Source organism: Motacilla alba, chromosome 21, assembly GCF_015832195.1.
Source record: "Motacilla alba alba isolate MOTALB_02 chromosome 21, Motacilla_alba_V1.0_pri, whole genome shotgun sequence".
Classification (NCBI taxonomy): Eukaryota; Metazoa; Chordata; class Aves; order Passeriformes; family Motacillidae; genus Motacilla; species Motacilla alba.
In genome coordinates, this window is record NC_052036.1 from 4,236,048 (window position 1) to 4,260,933 (window position 24,886).

General features: G+C 41.6%; 1 protein-coding gene across 13 annotated transcripts; it reads left to right on the forward strand.

Moving 5' to 3' along the window:
- The first annotated feature begins 24 nt into the window (after nucleotides 1-24).
- PER3 (period circadian regulator 3) lies at nucleotides 25-23,083 on the forward strand. Of its 13 annotated transcripts, none has more exons than XM_038159700.1 (21): nucleotides 28-767; nucleotides 1,690-1,841; nucleotides 2,403-2,518; nucleotides 3,345-3,546; nucleotides 4,593-4,641; nucleotides 6,388-6,530; nucleotides 6,892-6,970; nucleotides 7,565-7,671; nucleotides 7,915-8,071; nucleotides 8,906-9,035; nucleotides 9,421-9,546; nucleotides 10,067-10,193; nucleotides 11,261-11,402; nucleotides 12,017-12,144; nucleotides 12,581-12,784; nucleotides 13,384-13,635; nucleotides 14,677-14,882; nucleotides 15,988-16,153; nucleotides 16,728-16,908; nucleotides 17,596-17,746; nucleotides 19,112-23,083. In XM_038159700.1, the coding sequence occupies exons 1-21, from the start codon at nucleotides 394-396 to the stop codon at nucleotides 19,211-19,213; spliced, it is 3,294 nt and encodes a 1,097-aa protein (XP_038015628.1). In that variant the 5' UTR covers nucleotides 28-393; the 3' UTR covers nucleotides 19,214-23,083. The 13 variants fall into 13 exon arrangements, 10 of the variants coding, with proteins under 10 accessions (XP_038015629.1, XP_038015628.1, XP_038015623.1 ...); XM_038159695.1 differs by having other exon boundaries at nucleotides 30-767; nucleotides 8,930-9,035; nucleotides 14,146-14,882; nucleotides 16,731-16,908; nucleotides 19,112-23,081; XM_038159694.1 differs by having other exon boundaries at nucleotides 31-767; nucleotides 8,930-9,035; nucleotides 14,146-14,882; nucleotides 19,112-23,080.
- The last annotated feature ends 1,803 nt before the right edge of the window (nucleotides 23,084-24,886 follow it).

Consider the following 24,886-nt stretch of genomic DNA (forward strand, 5'->3'; position numbering starts at 1 on the left):
GTCCGCGGGGCGCGGCGCACGTGGCGCGGGTGTGTGGGAGCGGGGCCGCCGCGTGCGCCGCGTTACGTAACGGCGCGGGGCGGGGGCGCGGCCCCTCAGGGCGCTCCCGGCCCGGAGCGGGCGCAGCCCGGGGTCGGCGGGAGAGGCGCGGCCTCGGAGGGGCGGGAAGGCGAAGCGGAGGCCGCCGGGCCCTTCGGCGCTGGGCAGCCGCGAGCTGAGGGGGCGCGCGGCGGGGAGCGGGAGCGCAGAGCCGGCCCCGGTGCCCGCTCGGCTCGGTGGAGGGGGGCCGCCGCTCCTCCCACCGTCCCGTGAGGCGGCGCGTGCTCTCCCTGCGGCACCGGCGCTCGTAGCGCGGGCCGAGGGTCCGGCCGTGCCCGGGTGCCGCGGCAGCCGATGCCCCCCGCGCCGTGGCGCTCAGCGGATCCGCGATGGACGCGAGCGAGCGCCGAGGCGGCAGCGCGGAGCACGGCGCGGCTCGGGCCTGGGCCGGGGCCGGGCGGGAGGCGGCGGCGCCCGGGGGGGCTGCGGGCGCTCGGTGCGCGGCGTGCGCGGGAAGCGGCCCCGGCGGGACCGAGCTGCACAGCCCCGAGTCCGGCGGCGGCCCGGCCGCCGAAAAAGCCAACAGGTACCGGGCAGCGCGCGGGGATGCGCTCGGCGGGGCGGGGAGCGGGAGCCGGGCGCTGCGCGGGGCCTGTGCTGCGGGGCTCCGGCGGTCACGGGCCGCGGCGTGTGCAGGTGCGGCGAGCGCGGGGCTGCTCGCGGCTCCGGTAAGCTGTGCCTCATTCCGGGAGCGGCTGAGCCGTGCGCGTCAGCGACCCTTGGGGAGCTTAGATGTGTACTTCAGCTAAAGTCTGTTTAGCAGTACCAAAAGAGAAATTACTGAAATAACATTTTTTGGTGAGAGTTTGGAAATTCAGGAATTTAATTTTTTAATCTAAAGAAGAGTTAAAGAGCTGTAATGTATGCAGCGTTGGACAGGCTTGTGAAGTTACCACGCAATACTTACACTTATGTAATGATTTATATAGTAAGAGTACGATACTAATGATACTGTCAACTGGAAGAGTTACTAAGAAAATGGGGTTCATATCTCATCTGTAGGATTAGAATCTGTGATTTGAGGATATTGGCTGCTTATTTTTTAGTCCGTGAATTAAGCAAATGTAAGGAGAGGGAGATTTTACCTGTTAACAGTTCTGTAGCTGTCGAAGTCAACAGCTAAAAAGTATGACGAGGACTCTGAAGTCACGAGGCATGAAATCTTTGCATCAGGTGTATTTTGAGGACCTTATGGCTCTCTGAGATGCTTATAACCAGGTACAGCCTTCAAGGCTAGAAAACCTTAGAGAGATGAAGAATCAGCATTTATTAATTATTTTAGTACCTGTTTTATTTAGAAAATCTAGAGTAAACATCATCTTATTTTTAGTTGCTAGGCATCTTAGCAAGCTGAGTGGTTTCAATGTGACTTTGCCATCCATGACACTGGAGCTGGGAAGGAGGAAGGTGGAGGAGAAAAACTTGAATTGCAAAGGAGTGAAAAAGATACAACAGGAAATTTAGAGAATGAGCATTAGTGACTCTGCAGCCGTTCCCATAAAATGTTAATTTAGGGAGTAATTTTAATTGAGTAGTAGTAAAAAAGTTGACACCAGAATTCACAGGTGAAGTTTAGTCTGTGTTTTACAGCGAGCAGCTGAATTGGAGCCAGTCACACAGAGATATGATGATGATGATCCAAGAAATGAAAAGGTGTTTGCCTGAAGAGAAAAGGAGTTCGAACAAGCCCAGTACCATCAGTGCTCTCAACTACGCCTTGCAGTGTGTCCAGCAGGTCCAAGGTACGTGTGGAGAAAACCTGGAAGAGCAGCAGCGTGGTTTGCATGGACGTGTCTGGCAACAAGTAGCATTAAAGAATGCCTTCCAGTCATCCTGCAAAGAGCTGACTTTCTGAAGCACTGTGGCTTTGTTGCCAGTTTTTTTTGTTAAGCAGCAGTGTTATCTCTTCTGTTGAGATACCCCCTACTGTTTCTCTTCAGAGTCCCATAGCTAGGAGGTGCCTAATAGTAACTTTCTGTGTATATGAAGGAAATGGTATTCCCATCCCACTTTGAAAAGTTATCGGTCAGTTTGTGTTTTCCCACAGAACTAAGTAGCTAAAATTGTACTGCTTCTTCATGCTTGTATTCTGTAACAAAATGAGATTACTCCAGTAGTATAATCAGTATTCCTTTTCCCTTTGTCACTACACAGACCTTCTCATCTCACCTTGGACTTCACCAAAAAGATGACAAAAGTACAAGGGCTGTAAGAAATATAAATATTTTCAAAGTAGTCTCCTTACTGACTTCCTTGTGTTTGTTTTGCTTTTTCTGTTTTGTTTTTTTTTTTTTTCCAATTAGCAAACAATGACTTTTTCCAGGCTCTGAATGACCGAAGAGTGTTTCAGGCAGATGTGGTGACATACAGCATAGAAGAGTTGGTGGCAGTTGCATCTGAACACACTCCAAAAAACACTGTAAGAATTCAGGCACACACAAGGAGTTCATTTGATTTCACTAAATATAGTCTCCTCACATTGTTTTGTGGAAATAAAATGTGTAAAATTGAAAGGCCTTTAAATTTTAGCTAGACAGACCTTCAGGTTTTTGAAGATAAATCAAGATTACACCTTATCTGTGCTGTGTCAGTACCCAGTGATAGTGAGTGAAGAAATACTAATTTTTTTAAAATTTTTTTTTTTTGGGCAGAAGCAACAAATAGCTCTTTGAGAATTCATTTACAGCAGAGTAATATCTTGAGACAGATTTAAAACCAATCAGATCCATAGTTATGAGGGACTTTTGGTTTGTGTTTGTACTCTGCATTTAATTTTTTTTCATGTTTTGCAGTAGATGCTTTCTGACTCTGCTTTAAAGAAGTGTTTCTTGAAATTCAGTACTGTTGTATGATGTATCAAAAATATTGCTAATGCTTGAAAAAATACAAAAAATTATTGGAAAGCTCTCAGAATGTTTCTGTGTGTGGAATTGTGATGAATCCTCTGAAATTTGTGGAGTGTGTGGAGTGACAGCCAGTCATTCAGAGCAAAGACAAGCATTAATCTGTTTTGAGAAGACTAATGCAGTGTAATTAGCATTTGTAAATCTGCAGTACACTGCTGCAGCCCTGGAGAGAGTGTAGTGGATCACACACTACCCAACACATTTTTGAACCTCAGCCTGAGGTTGTGGTGTGTGATGGTTTGGGGTTGGTTGGTTTGTTTTGGGGTTGTTTTCCTTTTTATCCTTACCTTATCACTGCCATGTTTCGGGCAATGATTGCCTTTAATGTTTGTTTTCCAGGACACGTTTGTGGCTGTATTTTCTTTGCTGTCTGGACGCATAGTGCATATTTCTGAGCAGGCAGCATCTATTCTGAACTGTAAGAAGAAAGTGCTGGACTCGTCCCGGTTTGTGGAGCTGCTTGTCCCTCAGGATGTGAGTGTGTTCTACACACACACTGATCAGTCTCACCTGCCCCTTTGGAACATGGAGAGTCAGACAGGTGGGCCATGGCAATGCTCGTAAATGCTCTCTGTGTCTTTCTGTCTTTGCAGAATGAGGACAGAGTAGTTCATTTTAGATGCTTATGCCAGCAATGTGCATCAGCCTCACTTACTCCTTTTCACTTTGAAAACTGGAGTGGCTGTGGGACCAGCCCTAGCTAATCTCCTAAAGGCTTAACTCTTACTTGGGGTAAAAAAAAAGGCACGTACGTCATTGTTTCGTGTATCATCTTACTCATTCTGCTGGTTTTTAGAAAGAAAGTAAGTCTGATGTGAGCTTAAAGTTGTTTAATCTACACCTTATGGTTGCTTAGGTGCTTTGTCTTTATGGTCCATTCCCTGCCTGCTGTGAGCACAGCTCATCAAAGCCAAGTTTTAAGCTGATTTGCTATTCAGTGCTGGATGTGTCTGAACTGAGACTTTTGAGTCCTGTGTTATTTGTGAGCAGTTCAAACATAGCTTGCAGGCCAAGGCTGTGTCTTTTGCCCACCTTGACATGGGGCTGTTCTGGCATCAGTTCTGAGAAGTCCAGAGTCCTTGGTATCAAAGGATATGAGACATCTGGAGGTTTTGAATGCCAGGGATTCCACAGCCTGGATGCCAGTGATGTGCCTACCCAGCAGAGCAGTGGCACCCCAGTGGAGTTGTGGTTTTCTTGTCTGTATATAGTTTTTGGTACTTGGCTCATAAAACCAGGAAATAGTACCTTTCCTTTTCACAGTTATGGACTGGAGAAAATTTTGATGGTGCATTGATTGGTTGGTTGATTTGTTTGTTTGTTTTTTCATATGCATTTCCTCTGAATTTAGTTCTGGGTCAGTCATTTCTCTAAGAGTGAGTGGACTCTCACTCTTAGAGAAAGAAGAGATAACATTTGAGATGGTAGCAGACTGTTGAACAGACAATTCAGGAGCTAATAAAGAGTAGGTTGTGAAACTTCAGTCTTGCTCAGAAAGTCTGGAGAATGCCGAGTTTAACACAGTTCTGATAGGTGTGACCTTTTTAAGGATATTAACTGGCACTTTCAATGTGTTCATCTTATTAGCTTCTCCATATGAATATGCCCAGGTGAAATCCTTTTTCTGCAGGATCAGGTAAGTGCATTATCACAGTTTTGTTTTTGTGAAGGCTGACAAGGGGTACAGTACTAGCAGAAGCTGTTCTACTGTTATAGCTGGCCAGTGTGAGCTCCTGAAACTGCATTACAAAATGGGCTTTCTGTGTTTAATGTTGTCATCCAGTACCACATTTTTAGCATCTTGCCCAGAGTGAGGCATAAACTTGCACTGGGACAGAAGGAAAATTGTTTATACATTTTTCTCTCTGACCTGTTGGTTTCCTTAAGTAACTGTTATGCAGGAAAATGATCTTGTGAAAATTGCTGCTCCCCCTTTTACTGTTTGAGAGTGGAGGCAAAGAGTGTTTTGCTTGAAATGAGGTTGCTGGAGAGACTGGAGCAGAAGCCTTAATGGCAACTCCAGTCACCTGAGTCCCACTGTGAAGCCTGACTCCTGAGGCTTGTGAAGCCTGACTTGCTGCTGTTGTGAATGCTGTTTGTTGCTTAGTACCTGACTAATCTTAGAGCTAAAAGAGGAAAAAAATTGAGATTGAAAGCTAATCTTCAGTGCAGTTCTGTCCCAGACTCAGGTGATTTCTGGATTTCAGTAAGAGCAGTTTGCTTCTGAGCAGCTAGGACACTTACTTCATCTTTAAGCTGATCATTGATTCATTCATGTGTTTCAACAACCTTAGCTCTTAAACCACCTTTGTCTCTTGAATTGTGGAAGTGCACCTGAAGTGAATATAGCAGGACAGATAGCAATGTTAGGCTGGGGGAACTGTTCCTTGGATACATAAACATTTTATAACAGTTTTTCTCCATGTTTTTGTACAACATCTGTCTCTGCTTCCCTTATGTAACAGATTTTTTGATTGTTGGCTTTATGAATAAAAATATTTTTTCAAAAGCACACACTCTAGGCTTAGGTAAGAAAATGGTTTTTATGAGTTAAACTTCTTCTGTATCCAATTTCCATTTGTATCTTTTGTTTTCCCAAAGACAGAAGTGTCAGAAGTAGTTTTTATGACACTCACTTCACTTGCTTCTCTCTAGAAACATTTTACACAACTAAGTGTGCAATAAGAAAGTAACTTTTAGTGTAAATGACAATCTTCAGAAATGTAACTCAATTCTTTCTGTAAGAGCTGGGTAAGATATTGAAATTATAACAAGTGGAAATGCACTTGCAATAGAAAGTGCAAATTGTTACTGTAGTTGTTGCAAAGCCATGGTTAAGATGTCATCAAGAACGTTGTGTGCTGCTACAGTTCAAAAAACATTCGAGGAAGACAAATTCTTATGGAAGATAGTCAAAGCACAACAATGCACCAAGTCTCGAGCAGTCTTTCTTATGTAGGTGTGTGAAAACTAACCTTGAGGGAGACAGATATTTGAAATTTTTTTTTCCTAAACATGGTAGAGAATAAACAACCAAACAAGCAGAAAAAGAACTCTTTAGCTTGAAGGAGAGCACAAAACTGAATGAGTGGGTTTTGTGGATAGGCTGGACTGAGAGTTAGAAGGTAGTCTAACCATTAGAGTAGGAGTATTTCTAGACTGTCTCTGAATGTAAGTGTTGGAGACAAAACATCCACTTGACTTCAGCAGGAGGGAGGTCAGTGTTGCTGAGTGTGTTGACCTTGGATCTCAAAGGGGTGTGCATAGGACCTGATTATTTGGGTTTGTGCTCAGCATAACTTCTCTGGGCAGGGCTCTCTGCCCTGGCACACAGTATGCGAGCCTTGAAACCATGGTGTTAATCCCTTTTGCTTTTCCTCAGGGGTGGGAAAGATCCAGAACAAGAAGCGCGTTGTTACCCCTTCCGAATCACCCCATACTTGGTCCACGTGTGCACTTCTGTCCATGTGGATGCAGAGTCCTGCTGCTTAGCTTTGGCTGAGAAAATCCACTCTGGATATGAAGGCAAGTCAGGAGGTTCCAGGAGGAAAAAATCCAAGCCAATAGAAAAATGCAGTGTATGAAAGTCTTCTTCCTTTGTTTAGAACCTGTGCTTGGGTAGTCTCACCTGTGTAAGCTGCAGCTTGTGTGTGCATGCATGCAAATCCAGAATATCTGTGCTGCTTTTGCCAGGCCCCCAAGTGTTTGACCTCTACATGTTATTTTTATTTTTGAGAGAAGTCTGTAGTACCTAAATATATGTAACGTTTCTATGAGTTACTGGTTAGAAAGCAGCAAATAATTTTAAAGTTTAGGAACCGGTAAATATCATAAGCAGCAGTAATGCCCAAGTTTTCTGTCTTAGTGCATATTTTGTTTCTATTAGCTCCTCGAATTCCTATGGATAAAAGAATATTCACCACCACACACACCCCTGGATGTGTTTTTCTGGACATAGATGACAGGTGAGAGATTTGAGTTTTTAAGACCTGGGAGGTATGTATGGAGAGAGAGAAAAAATAGTGTAGCGATGCAGCTGGAGACCCAAGTGAAGTAGCTGAACTGTGTGATTGGCAATATGTAATGAAACAAAACAGTTTAGTGTTAGTCCACTCATGGAAAACATCGCACACTCCACAGATGTCATCTCTTTTGTTGGTTTAAAACACATGTTAAACAGAACTGCTGTCAGTTTTCTTCTTATCCAGGGCAATAGGGAGCTGTGGTAGCATCAGCAGTGGAAAATGAGCATAATCACTGACAATGTGCCTGTGATCTGTTGTCTTCAAGATACTTTTTTTTTCCCTTTGCATGTAAACAAGCACAAAACTGCCTGCAAATGTGAATATCTGTTAAATCTCCAGGCACAGAAATGTTTTGTCATGGGTATTTATGTGTCAATATTACAGTGCAGGATTATGAGATGGGTTGGGAAATGTTGCTGTAGTTAATTTCACTGTAGATTGTGCATGGGCACTTCACAGGGTGTGTGCCAAAGGGTTAAGGATGGAAATAGTCTAAATTACATTATAACCTGTGATAATGTGTTTGGGTTTCAGAGCAGTGCCTTTGCTGGGTTACTTACCTCAGGATTTAATTGGAACATCCATACTGATGTACTTGCACCCCGAAGATCGGCCCTTGATGATCACTATTCACCGGAAGAGTAAGAGCTGCTTTTAGAGGAATTTCTGTTGGGTTTATGATTCTTTATCATTCCTTTATCAAATTGCTTGACATGTGACTGATCTGCAGTCTAGACAAAAATTAACTAATTGACTCATGCAGTCATTTTGAGATCAAAGTAGATTCAATCCCAAAGTTCTAAGAACCCCAGTCGTTAGTGTTTGTGCTTGCACTACTGTCATAATGTAAGCTAAACCTCGTTTCTTGATTGTTTTTCTTCCAGTACTGAAATTCGCTGGCCAGCCCCCTTTTGAACATTTACCTATTAGATTTTGTACTCAAAATGGGGATTATGTCATACTGGACACCAGCTGGTCCAGTTTTGTGAATCCTTGGAGCAGGAAAGTTGTGTTCATCATTGGCCGACACAAAGTGCGGACGTAAGTCATTTGTGGAATTGATCAAATAAAGAGCCTTTCATTGATTACTCTGCAAAACAAAACAGTCTAAGTACTCAACTAGGGACAGTTTGCTCTTGCTGATGTGACAGCAGCCTAGCATCTGTCTTCAGACCATTCCTTCAGAACAGCATTAGTCTTCTTTATGAAGTGTGAAAATAAGTGAATTACTTTGAAGTAAAAGGCAAAGCCAGCTTTTTATTTTAGCAGGTTTTTGCATATAGTTATGTCCAAATAAAAGTACCAGTTTTAGGTGAACAAAAGCTAAAAAGCAGCATAAAATAATCACTTGAACAAATAATTACCTGAAATTCATTTGTGCTCACCAGAAAAACCCAATAATTGACCCTCTTTTGGCATATTTACTTGATACAGCATTTAAATATTTACCAAGGCAGCATCTTTTTAAAATGCAATTAGTATTGAACATACAAATTAATTTTTCAGATGTTTCTCCTTAGTTTTCAAGAAATTCAGAAATATGACTGACTGCCTTCTGACCTGGTTTCTCTTAGAGAAAATGGCTTTTGTGAGTGGCCTGCTGACTTTGCAAAGTGATCTTTTATACAAGATTTTATGGGGTATGAGTTTGCCTTCTGAGTGAGGGAGACAGAGGGGTAGATGCTTGTCAGCCTTAACTGGTGTCTCTGCTGGTGTGTTCACTTCCTTGGAGCTTCTCTGCTCTCAGAGCAGCTCTGGGGACAGATGACATTCCTCTGTGTTGACTCAGCAGAACAGTCAAAATAATCAAAATCAATTAAGAATCTGTTCTAAGTGTTTGTAGCTATCTTCTCTTCATCAAATGAAAATGAACAGTGAAATACTGTTGGCTCTCTCCAGAAGCCCTCTGAATGAAGATGTCTTTGCCCCAAGAAGTAAAGAAACGAGCAGCGTGGAGAAAGAGATAAGAGAATTACAAGGACAAATTTACAAACTGCTTCTGCAGGTAAAGAAGGCAAAAGAATTTCAGAACACAGGCTGGCCTTCTTAGTGAAGGCTAAAGAAACTTGAGTCTTATTAGTGGGCTGTTTTAAGGATGGTCTTTTAAAAGGTCTGAAAGGAAATTTCTACATGGCCCACTTCATCCCCCAAAAAAAAAAATCAGTTTGACATTTTTGCCAAGTCTTTATGTTGAAAGGTAAATCTGCATCTTGAAACAGTTTGAAGCATGGTAGAGAATTCTTCATGAGCAAGTGGTAGAGCCCAGACAAATACTGACTTTCACTTGGTTGTCTTTGTTAATTCAAAGTTCTGTGTTGCAAAGTATGTTGTTTCCTTCACTTTGTTCTCTCAGAGGATGATTTTTAAATTTCTTTTTTCCTCTCATACAGCCAGTTCACAGCAATGTTTCCAGTGGTTATGGAAGCCTTGGAAGCAGTGGCTCTTACGAGCACTACATCAGCATAGCATCTTCAAGTGACTCCAATGGGAACTGTGCAGAGGAAACACAGGAACCAGTAAGTCTATAAATGTGTCACTGCCTGCAGAGTAGTGAAAATACACCTGTAAAAATGAAAATGTTTACTGTGTACATATGTGCTTTTCGTCATGAATTTTACTGAAGTGGGAAGAATAAAGCCATGTCCAAGCTAAATTGGTTGATTACAAAGTGCTGGCCTTTGGTTTTTGATCCTAATTTTGCTGACTGCTGTAGAAGAGAGTGTAGTAATGCTGTCCTAACACAAGCATTGCAAATACCTTATTTCCTTGTGAGGCTCCTGAGTAAGTCATCAACTTAGTCTCACTTTCAAGGCTTGGCATGAGTATTAAAACATTCAAATGTTTGAGCTTTATCATAGTTAATTTACTTAAATTAACCATGATAATTGGATTAATTAAATTTACAAATACCAATAGATACCAGGCTTGGGCTGATAGTCTGCTCCCTTTCAATTGGAAGAATACAAGTACCCAAGTCAGCTCCTATGGCCTTTTTGCACTCATTTTATTCTGACTTTGCATTTTTTGTGTCTCGAGATGACATTGCAACAAGTTTGTGCAGATGTCAACCGAATAAAGAACCTGGGGCAGCAGCTGTACATTGCATCGAGGAGCAAGCCACAGAGTGCAAATGAACAGGCTGTGAGCTCAGAAGTTTTGGGAGGTAAGTTACTGTAGTTATGATCCTTCAGGTAACATGAACTCCTGTAGATCTGTAGCCATGATTTTGGCTACCTGGTGTTACACTGGAGAGCTTTAGATAGCATTTTTTAGCGTGGCTTAGACATAAGAAGAGGTTTTGTTTAAAACCCAAACAAACAAGTTCCCCACCCTCCCTCCAGTTCATCCCTAAAAATAACCTCAGCAGATGAAATAACTTTTTAACTCCTCCTTGAAATATGGAGGAACATATCTGTCTCTTTCTAGGTTAACAAATGTCTCCTTTTTTTATACTTTAATATTTTCTAGTGAAAATGCACACGTGCTTGTAGCAAGTAGTGTGGAAGCTCCCCTTGGTTACTTATATGTGAGCTCCTAGAAACAATCATAGACTGGACAATATGGCCCTACTTCCCACTGAAGCAGGGATTTAGTTACTGAGTGCTTAATGTTATATTAATGCACATACTTTGCAGTTTGTATGTAGCTCAAATGTATGGAGAAACCTGGATGCTCCCTCAAATATCATAGGAATCTGTATTAAAACATTTTGCTCTGTGAAGTTAACTGCTGGTGTTGTCCCAGAGGACTGTGCTGTCAATATTGATAGGACCCTGGCCAGTGTATCCATGGTATACAAAATTGTGAATTACTGCTAAATAATGGGCTGGTTTCTGTGATGTATAAATTGAAAGAAGAGTGATATTAATTGCAGCTTTATTTGCAACTTAAATGCTGGGAGTCTTATATGCTGTTTTCTTTGTGTTTGCCTTCTTAAATGGATGTTTAACGTGGTGGGGGATTGGCTTTTTTCCAGACATCTTTCCCCCTCTCCTTCCTGTGCCTCAAAACATATAAATTGAGATAAAAATGCAGAATAACTTTGTAATGAGAGCTATGCTGTCATAGGCCATAGGTCCTTGTATCATTATGTCAATTCCACTGTACCGTTACCTGTGTGTGTATCTAAAAATATATATATCTATATATATATATATACATATATATCTGTGTGAGGGTAGTGTTCAGATGTCCTTGAGAGGAATAATTTAATGGTTTTCTCTCTTCCAGGGAAGAGGCACCCTGCTTCCTGTTTCCTTCAGACACTGAGAGGGGATAGCACAGAACCAGGCAACACATTTTATGATGATCCAAAGAAGGCTCCACATGTTCCTTCCTATCAGCAGATCAATTGTGTTGATAGTATCATCAGGTAATAAACTATGGAACAATTTTAGTGGTACAAGTTGTAAGATTAATTGGTAGAAAGTAAATATCCAAGCAGTTTGCATTGGCCCTAAACTTTCTGGCATTTGACTTGTGACATAAATTTGGGATTGTTTGTAAAGTTTTCTACCTCTCTGAGCATTGGGAAAGATTGCCCAATCTGAATTACACAGTAATGAGAAGTTGAGGACCTAAGATTCTGTTTGTAACTATTTGTTGACATCTGTCATTGGTGCAGTACGAATTTAAGTGTATTTTGATGGTCCTGATATGTCAGTGTCTTCTCTCTGCACACTGTGGGAACATCCATATAAAACAGAAAGTTGATATAAATTATAAAACGTCAGTATTTTTTAACCCAGTGGATAATGTAATCTTTTTTCTTTTTTCTTTTTTTTCCCCCCTTCAAAGAGTGATAGATTTTATTTTAAATACTCCTTGGAAAGCAGATACGTGTCCAGAAGTTCCTGCTGTGAATTTAAAATACTAGTTAACAACCTCTGGATCTCCAGTTTGGATTGTTCAGATGTTTGTCTCTCCAAATGGAGAAAAACACCCCCCAAAGTAGAGAGAGCTTCCTGTGATATGCTTTCATTTCAGATATCTAGAGAGCTGCAGTATTCCAGCATTGAAAAGGAAATGTAAATCTTCTGCAAATACATCATCGTCATCTTCAGAAGATGACAAACAAGTCCAGCAGAGTCAGCAGGAAGTCAGGGCACTGGAAGGTAACACAAAGTGTGCTGACCATCATATTAGAGACACAAAAACTGATTTGGGTTTTTTTATATGTCACTTGTGTGTTCCAGAGTTTGTCCACTTTTCAAACTGTTGTGTTGCTAACAGTATTTTAGTAAATATTTGCCTAAATTGCCTAGATCTCCCCATTAAATGTAAGCTAAAATGTTAAGTCTTTGAATGCATCTGAAGAACTCGTGTTTGTTGTTGTTGTTAAATGAACCTTCTGTTGCTCACTCATTTTATGCCACATTTAGTATGTGCTGACATTGCACTGGCATGTAAATACTTTTTTTAGTATATAAGACTGTCTTAATTTATAGTCTGCATTGTTACTGGTTATTTCTGAACCAGTGAGACTTGATGAATTGGGAGCAGAGTGCTTGGAATGGAATTCCATGTAGAAACTTTGTCATTTGCCAATAGATACTGCTATGCTGTCAGCAGTTGAGTCCCACACGCCAATATCTGCTGGTCTGGAAGAGACGCTGAAAGACCAGACAACTGCAGGCATGGTGGGAGCTCCTCTGGCAGACCTGACCCTGTCCAACAAGGCTCCAAGTGTCATATCTGTCACCAGCCAGTGCAGCTACAGCAGCACTATAGTGCATGTCCCACACCCTGAATCAGGTACTGTTCACACTCACAAAACACTGACTGATATTTAAATTTACACAATGTTTCCAGCCTGAAGTACACGGTGAGAAAGTTTTGTTCCTTTAAGATACGTCCTCAATGAATGTGAATTCTGAAATATTCAAGTACTTCTCAGGGTGCTGTGAAGAAAAACTCGAGCCTGGAGGTTTTTAGGGTGTTTTAGTAAAATAGTTCTAACAGACTACACTGTTTCCTTTCCCCTTGAATTTTATTGCATATGCCTCAAACTCAACAATGTGCTTTTGGCCGTTGAGGATTCAAATAAAAATCACTATGGGGCCAATGTTACTTCATTTTAATGCAGAAAGAAGCAAAAAAAAAGTATGTAGCTGCTATTTTACTAAGAAAATATGAAGAAAGAAGTGCCTCCAACTTCAAAGTGAATTTGAAGTTTTCCAGGCCATGCAGAGTAATTTTCTTAGTTGATGCTAGTTTAACTATATTTGAGTTGAAAGGGTGTTTTCTCCCCATGCCTCTGCTCAGTAGCTCAGATGAGGTTGTTTTCTGTTTAACACTCTGGGTTTTGTGGTAGTTGAGAGCAGAGAGTGATTTGTTTTCTTCCCTCTTCAAAGAAGTGACCACAATGGAGGATGCTGCTGTTGGAAGTGAACAGATTGAGCTGCCTCCTGTGAATGCTCAGAGTCTCACAGTGCTGCCTGAGGACTTCAAGCCAGTTGGGCTAACAAAAGAGACGTTGTCAGCCCACACTCAAAAGGAGGAGCAGAACTATGTTGACAAGTTCCGACAGAGGGTCTTGCTCTCTCCATTTAGGACTTACCTTCAACAAGGAAGTGGAAGTAACAACAGACATTCCTGTGGCCAAGGTAGGCAGCAGCGTTGAGAAATAAAGACTTTTTAGATGATTTTCAAGACTAACCTGGCCATGAAGTCTGGTTCCCCTTTGTATAATTCAGTGAGTGTTTTATTGTGGCTGATTACAGGATACTTCCTTTGGATTGCCAAGATTTGACAGCAGCATTGCTCACACAGAAGGTCTGCTCAGTCTGGGATCTTGCTATCTTAGACTTTTCACAAAGCAGATAGTTATTGCAATAAAACCTGCAAATCCCAGGTAGTTTGTTGCATCCCCTTGAAAGAATGTAGAAGATCTGATTGGGATAAGCCAAAGTGATCGATAAGAAAATTGATGACATGAAGGAAAATATTGTAGATATGTCAGCAAATCCATCACTGGTTTATGGAAGAATTATCCAGAGGAAAGTCAGCTCTCTGGCTAAGCCACACTCATTTATCTGGGTGTTTTTCTTTTTTTTTTTTTTCTCTTTTTTCCTGGTTCTCTCATTTCAGTGAGTATGTTTACTTTTCTTCCTCAGGTGATTCCCCTTCAAAGCAGATGAGCCCAGCTAACTGTAAAAAAGGAAAGCATGGAAAATTCAAGCGCCAGAAACCTCAGAGACAGTGCTCAGATAGCCACTCTTCTAGTAAAAATAGAAATAGTCTTCCATGGGAGAAGAGAACAAATCAGAAACAGTTGTTCTCTCCCTCAGAAGTGTCCTATCTGAGCTCCTCCAGTCTGAATGTCCATCCTCCTGTGGGATTTCCTGCCTATTTGAATCCAGTGTCTACTTTTCCAGCCTCTTCTGGAGGAGAGCAGCTTGCCCTTCGCTCATCACAACCCCAGTCCATGTCCTCATCACAGCTGTGCTGTGGAACACAGTCATACCCAGTCTTTTATCCCCCAAACATAGGCACGTTTATGGCTGTATTTTTTCAGGGTTTCCCCATGTATGCTCAGATGCCTCAGCATGTCTTTCTCCCTAGCCCTCAGTGTGTTTATCCCCCCTCTTCATATCCATGCACCACGTTACCTCCAGCACCTCCTCCTTGTGCCCCATCACCTGTAGCACCACGCTCTGTGGATCAGCCCTTTCCAGCCTCTCCTCACTCATCTGTGGAGGACCAGCAAGAGGGCCAGTGTGACCAAGCCCTGCTGCTGAGCAGCTCGAGGAGCAGCTCCCCACTTCAGCTGAATTTGCTTCAAGAAGAGCTGCCAAAACCTATGGAGCTTTCCATTAGTGCTGATGTTAAGCCACATGCAGAAGATAAACACGTAAGTAACGAAGGTTTTTCATGTAGAGGAGAAGCTGACTTTCCCAGTGTTCTGTCACCAAACCAGTGGTGATGATCTGTGTGCTAGGGACACAGATTTTGATAGCTGCTTTTTCTGTTGGCTGTGCTATGTAGGCTGCCGGTCACAAATAGCACAGGAGGTGGAGAAAGCAGTTTATACTTGTGCTTATGGGAACTTGTACCAGTACAGTGTGGGCACTTAGTAAATGACAGAAATGTGAGATCTTCTGGTCTAGGCTGCCACAAGCTGCTTCTGCTGAGCATTCTGGCAGCAGCCTTTTCAATGGAACTGTCAGCTAGAATTTGGGGTTTGGGGCTTTTATGCATGTGGAACTCGGTTAGTGCTGCGCAATTTGCATCCTTTTTCACCCAGTCCCACAGTCTCTGTGGAGAACCAAAACAAAGGGAAGATACTTTTCTAATTACTCCCTCTGTCTCCCAGGGATGCAGCTAATGAAAGAAGAACAGGGATCCGTGTGGGTCGGTTTCCATACATGGGCATAGAAAAGGCCTCTCCAACTTCCGCGGTAAACTCAGAGGCAGGAATCTGAGCTCTGCAGGCAAGGAAAAAAATGTTGCCTCCTGAATCCAGATTGGGCTGGAAAGGCTGGATCAGCTGAAACTGCAGGGTAGGGTCCTGAAAGGGGAGCTGGTGTACCTGGAGCTGCTGAAGCAGTTGCTTCGCATAGTGAATCAGGGGAAGACTCTCATTTTCCCTGTAGTGCACCTTTGCTTGATGTGTATGGCTGCTTCATGCCATCTAACAGGATGTGAAGGGAACTGACTCCTCTCTTGTCAGCAGAAATTGTTAACTTTATGCAACCATACAATATCCTGACAAATTGGGGAAGGAGCTACAGCAGAAACCAGTAAACTAGAGTTCAGATGCTTGTTGATTTTCACCCATGAAGAGTGTTATCCTGAGTTCTAAACCTCTACTCGTTTTCAGAGCTAAAACCTCCAAACCTGTTGAATTGATAGGAGAACTTGGTCAACATGTGACAAATGCAATAACTGCATGAATTTCCTTTTGCATACTTAAATGTAACTTCTGTGGATGTGTTGGATCTGCTTTTTGTCTCCAGGATAATGATCCAGAAGATAGTGGTAACAGTGCTGCTCTTGAATTTCCTGACCGCTCGTTGTACAAGGACTCACAGTTGGGTTCAGGCTCAGCAGCATCAGGCAGTGGATCAGCTTTATCTGGTTCTTTAGGCTCTAGCTTCAACGAGACTTCTGGTCATGGCACAGGTAGGGAGGCCCAAGATTTAGGTATTTAGTGCTAGATGGCTTGCTAACAAACATATAATTAATAGCAGGATGTCGTAGTGGGGATGGGAAATTCATGCAAGAAGATCCTTGGTCTTTACTTCTCACCAGCTTTGTGTCTGAAGCCAAGTATGTTTCAGTCACTGTAGTTGGAAATGTGAGTCTAAGAAGCTATTCCTTTAACCTGGAAGTCACTCTTCAGTTTTCTCATTATCACTTTTCTCTGTGTTAGATACTACTTTACATCTTACTTGACTAAAGGTAAATCTGCCCAGAGCAGGACCTCTCAGAAGCAGAGAAGTTGAGCCAATTAATTTTGAGAGAAGTGAATAGAGCTTTAGAGATCTTGAATAATGAGACAATGCACTTTATCTTTGAATTCTCAATAGGTAGTAATTGCTAGAGCAATCATCTGGGAATACCTGTGTTTGTGTTACAGAATTAACTTGCAAGAATACACTGGGGGTGGTGTACTTGTGTACTTGTGCTGAATTACTGGGATTTTCCAGGCTTCTGCTTTTTTTTTTTTTTTTCCTTCTTCCATGGTCATTCTCAGCAGGTAGTGGGAAAAGCAGCAAGTATTTTGCCAGTAATTATTCTTCTGAAGCTTCCAAAGAAGAGGAGAATCAAGAAGCAGAAGAAAAAGGGACAGCTTATAAATCGAAGCATGAGTCAGCCTGGGTGATGATGGATCACACACCTGAGAGATTTCTAATGAATTACCAAATGCCAAACAGGTTGGAAAACATCAACAGTTTCTGACATGTAGATTGGAATTGTGCATGGAACTGTAGGATTAAAGTGAGACTGTGGAAACAGCACACATACCAATGAAACTTCAAGAAAATGTCTTAGATTTTTTTTGTGCAGTTTAAGCCTGGCTATTTACTTACTTTTGTCTGCTTTCTGCCCATTCCCCTGTCTGTTATAATAAGGTAACATGTAATCTTTTTTGCTGAAGTATTAATAGGATTGGTTGTTGTCCTGTACTTTGAATGTATAAAGGGGTAAACTACAGGTTATTTGCAAGTTGCTTGTAATTAGCTTTTATATATATATAATTTATATATATATATATATATATATAATTATATATGTATAATTATATATATATAATTTTATATATATATAATTTGTAATTGGATTCCACATTTTAAAAAGCACCACATAAAGCCATAAAAGAAAAAAATCCACACCAAACAACCAAAAACTTTCAACAAAACCAACAGCAAACAAACCCCAGACTGTGAGCCCAGTGTTGAAAGCAGCCTTACAAAGCAAATAAGGAATGAAGTACAGTTCCCTTTCAGCAGCTGATGCTGTCTAGGGTTCAGCCATAGATTGTGCTGAAGAGCCTCTCACAGTGTCAGTGCCTGCCTTGCTTGTGTAGTACAGCTGTGCTCACAGGTGTCTCTTCCCTGCAGAGTCAAAGAGGAAGTTCTAAAGCAGGATCTGGAGAAGCTGGCAGTCATGCAGAAGCAGCAGCCTTGGTTCACAGATGGGCAGAAGAAGGAGCTTGCAGAGGTGCACTCGTGGATCCGGACCCAGACTGTCCCCCTGCAAATCAGCACCCAGGTGAGCAGTGGGAAAGGAGCTGCAGGTCCCTCCTGCCTTGGCCAGCCCAGGCATTTCCAGCCAGGGCCACCTTACAGTGCTGGCTTGTGGGTGTCATAGTATCCTGTAAGGTCTAGAGTTGGTTTTTTCTCTTGGTATTAAGTCCTTTGCTCTTTTTCTTATAAAATTGTTGCTGTAATTGAATAGCATGTAATGCTGGGATATCAGTAAACATTAGATCAGGTGTGTTCAGGAAGCTGAAAAATGCTCATTCACAGAGGAGGGTCAGGTGTATTGTAAGAAACACAGAAATAGCCAGTTTTTGTAGGTGTATTCATTCATTCAATCCTATACTTCATTATTTTAGCTGGTATAACTCTTGGGCACTCTGCTGAACTGCTTCTGATTTGCCTTGACACGTGTTAGAGAATGCCCTAATCAGTTTAAAGGGCTCCCAGGTGCTCTGGAGAATGGCAAGACAGATCTAGTCCCACAAAGACTTAGAGCTTCAGTGTTGAGTTGCACAGAAAATTTTAAGGCTCTGTTAATGTACTTGTGTACCAGAAAAATCCCTTGTCTGTTTTAGCACTGCATGTTGGGCTGGGGATGTGAAATGTGGTGTTCTGAGATGTGGTATTTATTCTTAGAGAAGAAAAACCAGGACATGGATGTCCTTGGCTATGGAACAAAACTAGAACACTAGTCTTTGTTTTCCTAATAGCTCACTGATAACATGTGTCCTGTTGTGGTTAAGAGCACTGTGTTTGATTCAGATAGCAAAATTAGGTCCAGTGATCATGTTGAAAATTCTGTTGAATGTTTATAACCTCAAATGTTAGGAAATGTATTGCTATGCAAATATCACTATTTTCTAGATAAGGTCCTGAAAGTGTTCCTAAGCAGAAAGTTGTGTTTTCCAGTGCAGATTGTGATTTTGCAAATACAGCCAGGCTTCTGACAGTAGCAAGAAATACAGGACTTCTGTTTGGAGGCTTTGTTTCAATATTGCACTGTTTCTCAAAAAGAAGAAAAATATTTTAGCTGTTTATGTTGGTCAGTGTTGTTGCTGTTCAGGCTGCAGTCCAAATCTTCAATAAGGAGCTTGCTTATAAAGCTGAATGATAAGGTCTTCAAATTCAAGAGAGTCCCATGCCTTTTTATCTCAAAGGTAGAACTGCATGTTCCACTAACCAAATTAACTGATCTCTGTGGCAGGGTAAATGGCAGGTGCAAGATGCCTGCATAATTAATCTCTGCTTTTAGAGAGGTCTCACCCCATTGGTCAGAGGTTTCAAGAGATTGCAATGTATCATTCCATAGGATTTGACCCTTTGAAATATACTCATAAAAAGAATTTAAACTACTATTTCTTGCTCCTTTCCAAAGGGCTGTGTTACGTGTGACAGCAGGGAAGCAAGTTGTGAGGCTGCAGTGGCTGATGACAGCATGGAGAACAAGGGAGAGCCACCCCCCGTCCTGCCACGCTGAGGACATCAGCACCTGTGTCAGTGCAGCTGCTTGGTGTCATTCCCACCCTCTTCCCTCTGGCTTTGCTCCATGCCAGCAGTGAGTCTCCACGGCCACCTCTTACCAACATGAGCAGTCACACATGAAACTCCATCTTCCTGCATCACCCCTCCACTCCTGGCATGACTCTGATGACAATCTTTCAGTGGGAGGCTCTTTCACTTTCTGACCTCACAGACTTGACACGGAATGGGTTATGTTTGTAACCTTTAACTGCTCATTGATGAGCAAAATACAAAGATTTTTTTTGAGTGTTTGTTCTTTTGAAGTTAGCAAGTAAGTGTGAAAAGATGCAGTGTTTAACAACCTGTGGTGATGAACCTACTGATCAGAGCATGTTTACTCTCCAAGGTGGATGTATTGAAGCCCAGCTACAGTACTCTTCATTTTTATTCAATATTTAAAGGTCTAAACTGAAGATCCAAATAATCTGAGGCTCTGAAATTGCTGTAGCTGGTTTGAGAATCCAAAACACTTTTTAAAGAGCAGCTGAAACTGGCTGGGTTATTCTGCATCAAATGCCTTTTGCCAGCTTGTGCCCATGGAAAAGAAGTAAACTGAAGTGAAAAAAAGCAAATTATTCCATTTGTTTTTTGTGAGGTGTGTTTTGGAGTCAAGTTGTTTTACAGCTTTTGATTTTAAAGCTGTGTTTATCAAGACAGATATATTAATTAAGGATAACTGGTTTGCAAATACACCAGAGATGAAATTACATACAGCAATTTAAAAAACCCGACCAACCCAAAAGTATCAATCCACAGGCTCTGCTTTTTAAAAACAGACCCATGGAAAATTTTCTCTCTCAAGGCAAGTAGTTACCAATTAAAGTAGTAACATGCAATCTTTTATCTTACATTGGTAGTGCTTGGGAAGATGGGTTTGTATCTTAATGTTTTCTTTGAGTGGTCAGAGGAGTTGAATCCAGACATAACAAATAGGAAATTATTGAAGCAGTTTCTCTGATTTGTTTTGTTGTGGTGATGCCAAAACAAAAAAGAATTCATTTCATTTCTTCTGCTTTCAAAACTCAGATGTTGTGGAGCGAAACTTGAGCATCCAACCACATATTCATCATTTTTTAGCACTGCTGACTTCCTGCATAAGATTTAACCTCTTTCATTGTAGTGGAGTCTCTAGCTGTTGAAATCCATGGATGAAAAAGGAGTTTGTAGTTCAGAATGTGGTAACCACTTCCAGTATGTAAAAGGACTTATTAATGTCTCAAAGTGCTCTTCAAACAGGACATGCTTGGCTGAAAACCTGGTAAATTTTGTCTTATTTCCCCTCTGTTTATCAAAAGCCGGATGTAATCAGATTTTCCTTGTGATGTTTTTACTCAGCTTAGCTTTCTCAGCAAAGAGTTTTAGAATGTAACATGTTATTTACCCTTTTGTTCTGTGTAATCCTTTTGCTGCTGTGTGAAATATTTTCATTTCTCCAGTTTCAGTTACTGGTAAGCTTCAAGTAAAATACTGGGATCTGCAGGTCATTGAAGGAAAACTATATTTATCTAAAGGTTTCTTTACTTGTAAAAGTCAATTCAGTGGCAATCTTGTCAAAGTTTATTTTAAGGAAAGTTATTTTTACAGAATTTTGAGTTTCAAGGCTAATTTGACTCAGGCAGCGTTCTTTTTATGGATTGGGGGTTTTTTCAGTGTTTTTGCCTGCTCTGTTTATACCTGTTGGTTTCTATTTATTCTTAAGCTGCATTTATTTTTCAGTTTTTTCAGCTTGAACTTGTTTGGTTTTTTTTGTGTTGTAAATCAGCAGAGGTCCACACATCCTCAGTACTGCTTGTGTTCAAACTTCAAACACCTCTTCAAGTAAGAGACTTCAGTAGGTGTTTACATGTAGCAGGTCATGTATTCAAGTAAGAAGATGTGGGCAATATCTTACACCTTTCCTAGTCTTTTTACAGCATTTTCCAAACATGTTCTTCTGCTTTATAAGCACACTGCCTAAAATATTTGCTCTAAAACTTGTAATCAGATACTTTGTGTAAGGGTTCTTTCTTGATTGGGAAGCTTCTTAATTAACTTATCTGTCAAATTAGACTTAATTCACTAGAATCCATTCTACTTAGCTGTGCTTGAATTAAAATTATTGCTTCAATGCATTTTGAGATTTAGTGAAATAGATTAAATTGAATATTTCAGGTAAGGACAGCTGTCTCCTTCAAAATAGCGTGGAACCCTAAGCCAGAAGGAAAGTTATGATAACAGTAGACTCTTAGGTGTACATTATTCTTATTTCCTGAGTTTGAAAGTTTTGTTTATTTCCCAAGTACGAAAATGAGCTGATTTGCAATGTCTTAGCAGGCAGACATGTCATCTCTTTTGTAAAGCAGTGAGACTTAGATCAGGAGAATGGCAATATGTACCTAACACTTGAATACTGCTTCTGATCCATAGGTCCGTGAACATGTCAAAAAAATGACTATTATTATCCCAGCTGTATAAAAAGAGGCAGAGACACAAAGGTGCATCCCCACAGTTTATTCCAAACTCAGGAGTAAAATCTGGGAGTCTTCACTTGCTGTATCCTGTGCTGTCTTTGCTACAAGTGATCCGGAGTCTGTATGTAGAAACCTGATCATGTTACCTGTGTTTCTTGTTTGGAGATGTTAACCCTTCTTGTACCCCTGCTGCTGTGAATTTGTGCCCAGTAGAATCATTGAGCAACAGCCCAGACAGTTTTTTAATTGCTGTGAACACCACAGACCCTCTAGCCATATAGAATGATAATTCATGTGCCTAGGAGTTTGAATTCCAAGTTTGTAATTCTGGCTCAATCTTAGGTGCAGGATCCGTTCTCTGGGGCTACACATTTCCTGGGTTATAAAAAAAACTTTGGTGTAGAAGAATAATGTAAGAGAAGTGAACAGATGAATCAATGCCCCATGTCATGATGAGACAATTATTTGCCCAAAAATCAAACTGTCTTGGCTGCAAAATCAGCAGGTTTTATTCCTTTAGAATAAAAAACCCCCAGACTTTCCCAAGGTACTCTTTACCCTGCTAGAACCACAACTTCATGCAATGAAATGCCTTATCAAGCCTTTGACCTCATTTCCATAAGTTTTCAGGAACTGGCAGTTTTTACTTCAGCTTGTACTAATCTTTCAGTCTCTGTAGTGTGCTGGAGTGATCACAGCAAGATGCACTTCTGATCAGAAAGGCCAGTGGAGGGAGTGTTGCAGCTGGATTTGCACCTGCTGTTTTGTTTCTGTGGCTTTGTTTTGCCTGGCAAAATGTTGCAGACAGTTTAGAGCTGCTTGGAAAAATCACTTATTTAGTGGTCAGAGGGAAAACATGCTGGTACAGCACTGATGCAGTTACTGCCCCCTGTGGGGGTGTCAGCAGTTTGGAAACCCTCAGAGGATTTCGCTGGCAATTTTTTTGTTGTTGTTGTTGTATTCATAAATGTAGAATTCTGTTTTTAAAAGATGAGTTGTTGTGCAGATATTTTCATGGCATTGCTATGAACAGAAGGGACCCTCATGTATTTTTACAGCGTGGTAAATACTTGCTGAACGAGTAATGTATTGGTAAGTTTATCTTCCCAGCTGAATCCAGTTTTGAATCACAATTGAATGAATTTTTACATCAGTTGGTATGAGTATTTTATTGAAACAATATTCAGCTGTGGTCGAATTTACAGTTGTGATTTTAACTGTACACTTTAAAGGAGCATCTGATTTTATAAATAAAACTGAAAAATATGTTGCAAAGAACTGTTCAAATGTGTGTTTATTTTGCTCTTGGCAATGTGTAGAAAATATACTTTTAGCAGAACCCTCAATACCTTTTTTGCTTGTACATGGGTTGGGGTAGAAGTCTGTGGGGTTGAGGGTAGAGTGACAGTGGCCATGTTGTGGCCATTTATGCTGTTTTGTTGAGGGGTTTTGTGGTTGGTTGTTTTTTTTTCAGTCACACTCCACCTTGCCAACTCCAGGATATGCTCTTTCTTTTCTAACTCTGTCCTCCAAGGGCAAACACTTCTTGTGTGTGATATATTAATCTGTATTTCTAAACTGCTGGGGTTTGGCATGCAGGACTTAAAGCTTCTGTCTGTGTGACTTTTCTAAAAAATTTTTGTTCTAGAGGAAGCACAGAGAAAAAATTCACAGGTTTAATTCATGAGCGTGTCTCATAGAGCAAGGAAGCTCTTAACTAATTGCAGAGCAACAATTTGTTCATATTTTTCTGCTTTAAGGGACTTAACAGAGAGATGTGATTGATAGTGCTGAAAGAAGCCTGCAGGAGAAAGACAAAATCACTGCAGGGAGTGCAAGGTACAGAACAAAAGTAGCATCATAATGAAATTGGAAAAGGAAGAAGTAATCTTAGATGAGTATCTGGTCACTACTTCTGATAAGGTAAGTGATGCAGTGCCTTGAAATAGAGGCATCTTGAAAGTAACATTGGATGTATCATTGCTGAGGGTTTATTGATTTTTTAAGGGTTATTTGGTCATTTTAAGCATTCTTAAAAATGTGAATCAAATGATCTATTTATTCCAAAAATGAGGATAAATGAATGGGCTTGTGAAATGACAAACATTCAGGGTTGGATCTATGTTTTTATTCAGAGATCTAGGCTCTTTCAGCCTATCCACATTTCTGATTCTCAGTAGCAGTCATCCTCCTGCCAGCTCAAGTCCTGGCTCACAGCTGAAAACCTGCAGTTCCACATTTGTGTGGATGTCAGAGGTGAGCGGCACGATGTACTGCTGTATTTTTGGCAGATGGTGAGAAATTGGGATGATGAAGCACCTCGGGTCCATTCTCAGAAGTAATGGCCTGTATTTTCTGTAGATTTGCTTCACAGCAGCCTGGTCCCTGGCAGGGTATCCATCACACACTGCTGCTGGGAGCTCTGCCTGCTTGGCTCCCAGCTGCAGCTCCAGTTTGCCCTCTGCTCCCTCTGCCCATGTGTAGGAATGTGCTCCCTATGGACAGAGGGACAGAACCTTCCTCTGTCCCCCAAAAAGGAAAGAGCCCAGAAGTTTCTCCCAGTGATCAGGTAGAAAAATCACTGATAGGACCTTGGGGTTCACCTCAAGTTTGGGGACAGCTCATTGGCCATGAGCCAAAAGGTCCCACCTGGGCCATTGAGTAGAAAAGCACAGAACAAAGAAACCAAATCGCTTTTGTGAGGTGTCTCTTACCAGGAGCACAAGTCTGTGGCACCTGGATCGGTTTGAGTTTGTTATTTTGCCTTTATTAAACCTTTTTTGTTCCTGACGCTGTCACAGCAGCCTCCTGCTCCTTTTATGCCTCCTGATGAAAGCTGAGCTATTCTGGGGTGTAGTGTTGGGGTGTTGAGAGCTCATCAGATCAGCTCAAAACCCCCGGGCAAAACGCTACACCCATGGGCTCAGGATGGTGCTGGCCACACCAGCTGCACCTTCCCATGGAAAGGCAAACCCACCTGGCTTCCAGGCTCTGTCTGCAGCCTGCTTAGTTCTCTGTGACAGCCCAGCCCTGTGGCCTGCAGGAGAGAGGGAAAGCTCTGAGCTGAAAGCTGGCACGAGCTGGATGTCACAGCAGGATGGGGGAGAAGGGGAGTTTGCCCTCCTGTGTCACACCTGGCCAGGTTCTGCTCTTGGACCTGGAGCTGAGTTTATCTGGCA

What these genes read in the sequence shown, in the direction of transcription:
- PER3 (XM_038159691.1), top strand. Translation starts at nt 394, where the DNA reads ATGCCCCCCGCGCCGTGGCGCTCAGCGGATCCGCGATGGACGCGAGCG. An exon ending in TTTCTGGACATAGATGACAG is followed by an intron (nt 6,971 to 7,564) that starts GTGAGAGATTTG and finishes TTTGGGTTTCAG; the next exon opens with AGCAGTGCCTTTGCTGGGTT. An exon ending in GAGCTCAGAAGTTTTGGGAG is followed by an intron (nt 10,194 to 11,260) that starts GTAAGTTACTGT and finishes TCTCTCTTCCAG; the next exon opens with GGAAGAGGCACCCTGCTTCC.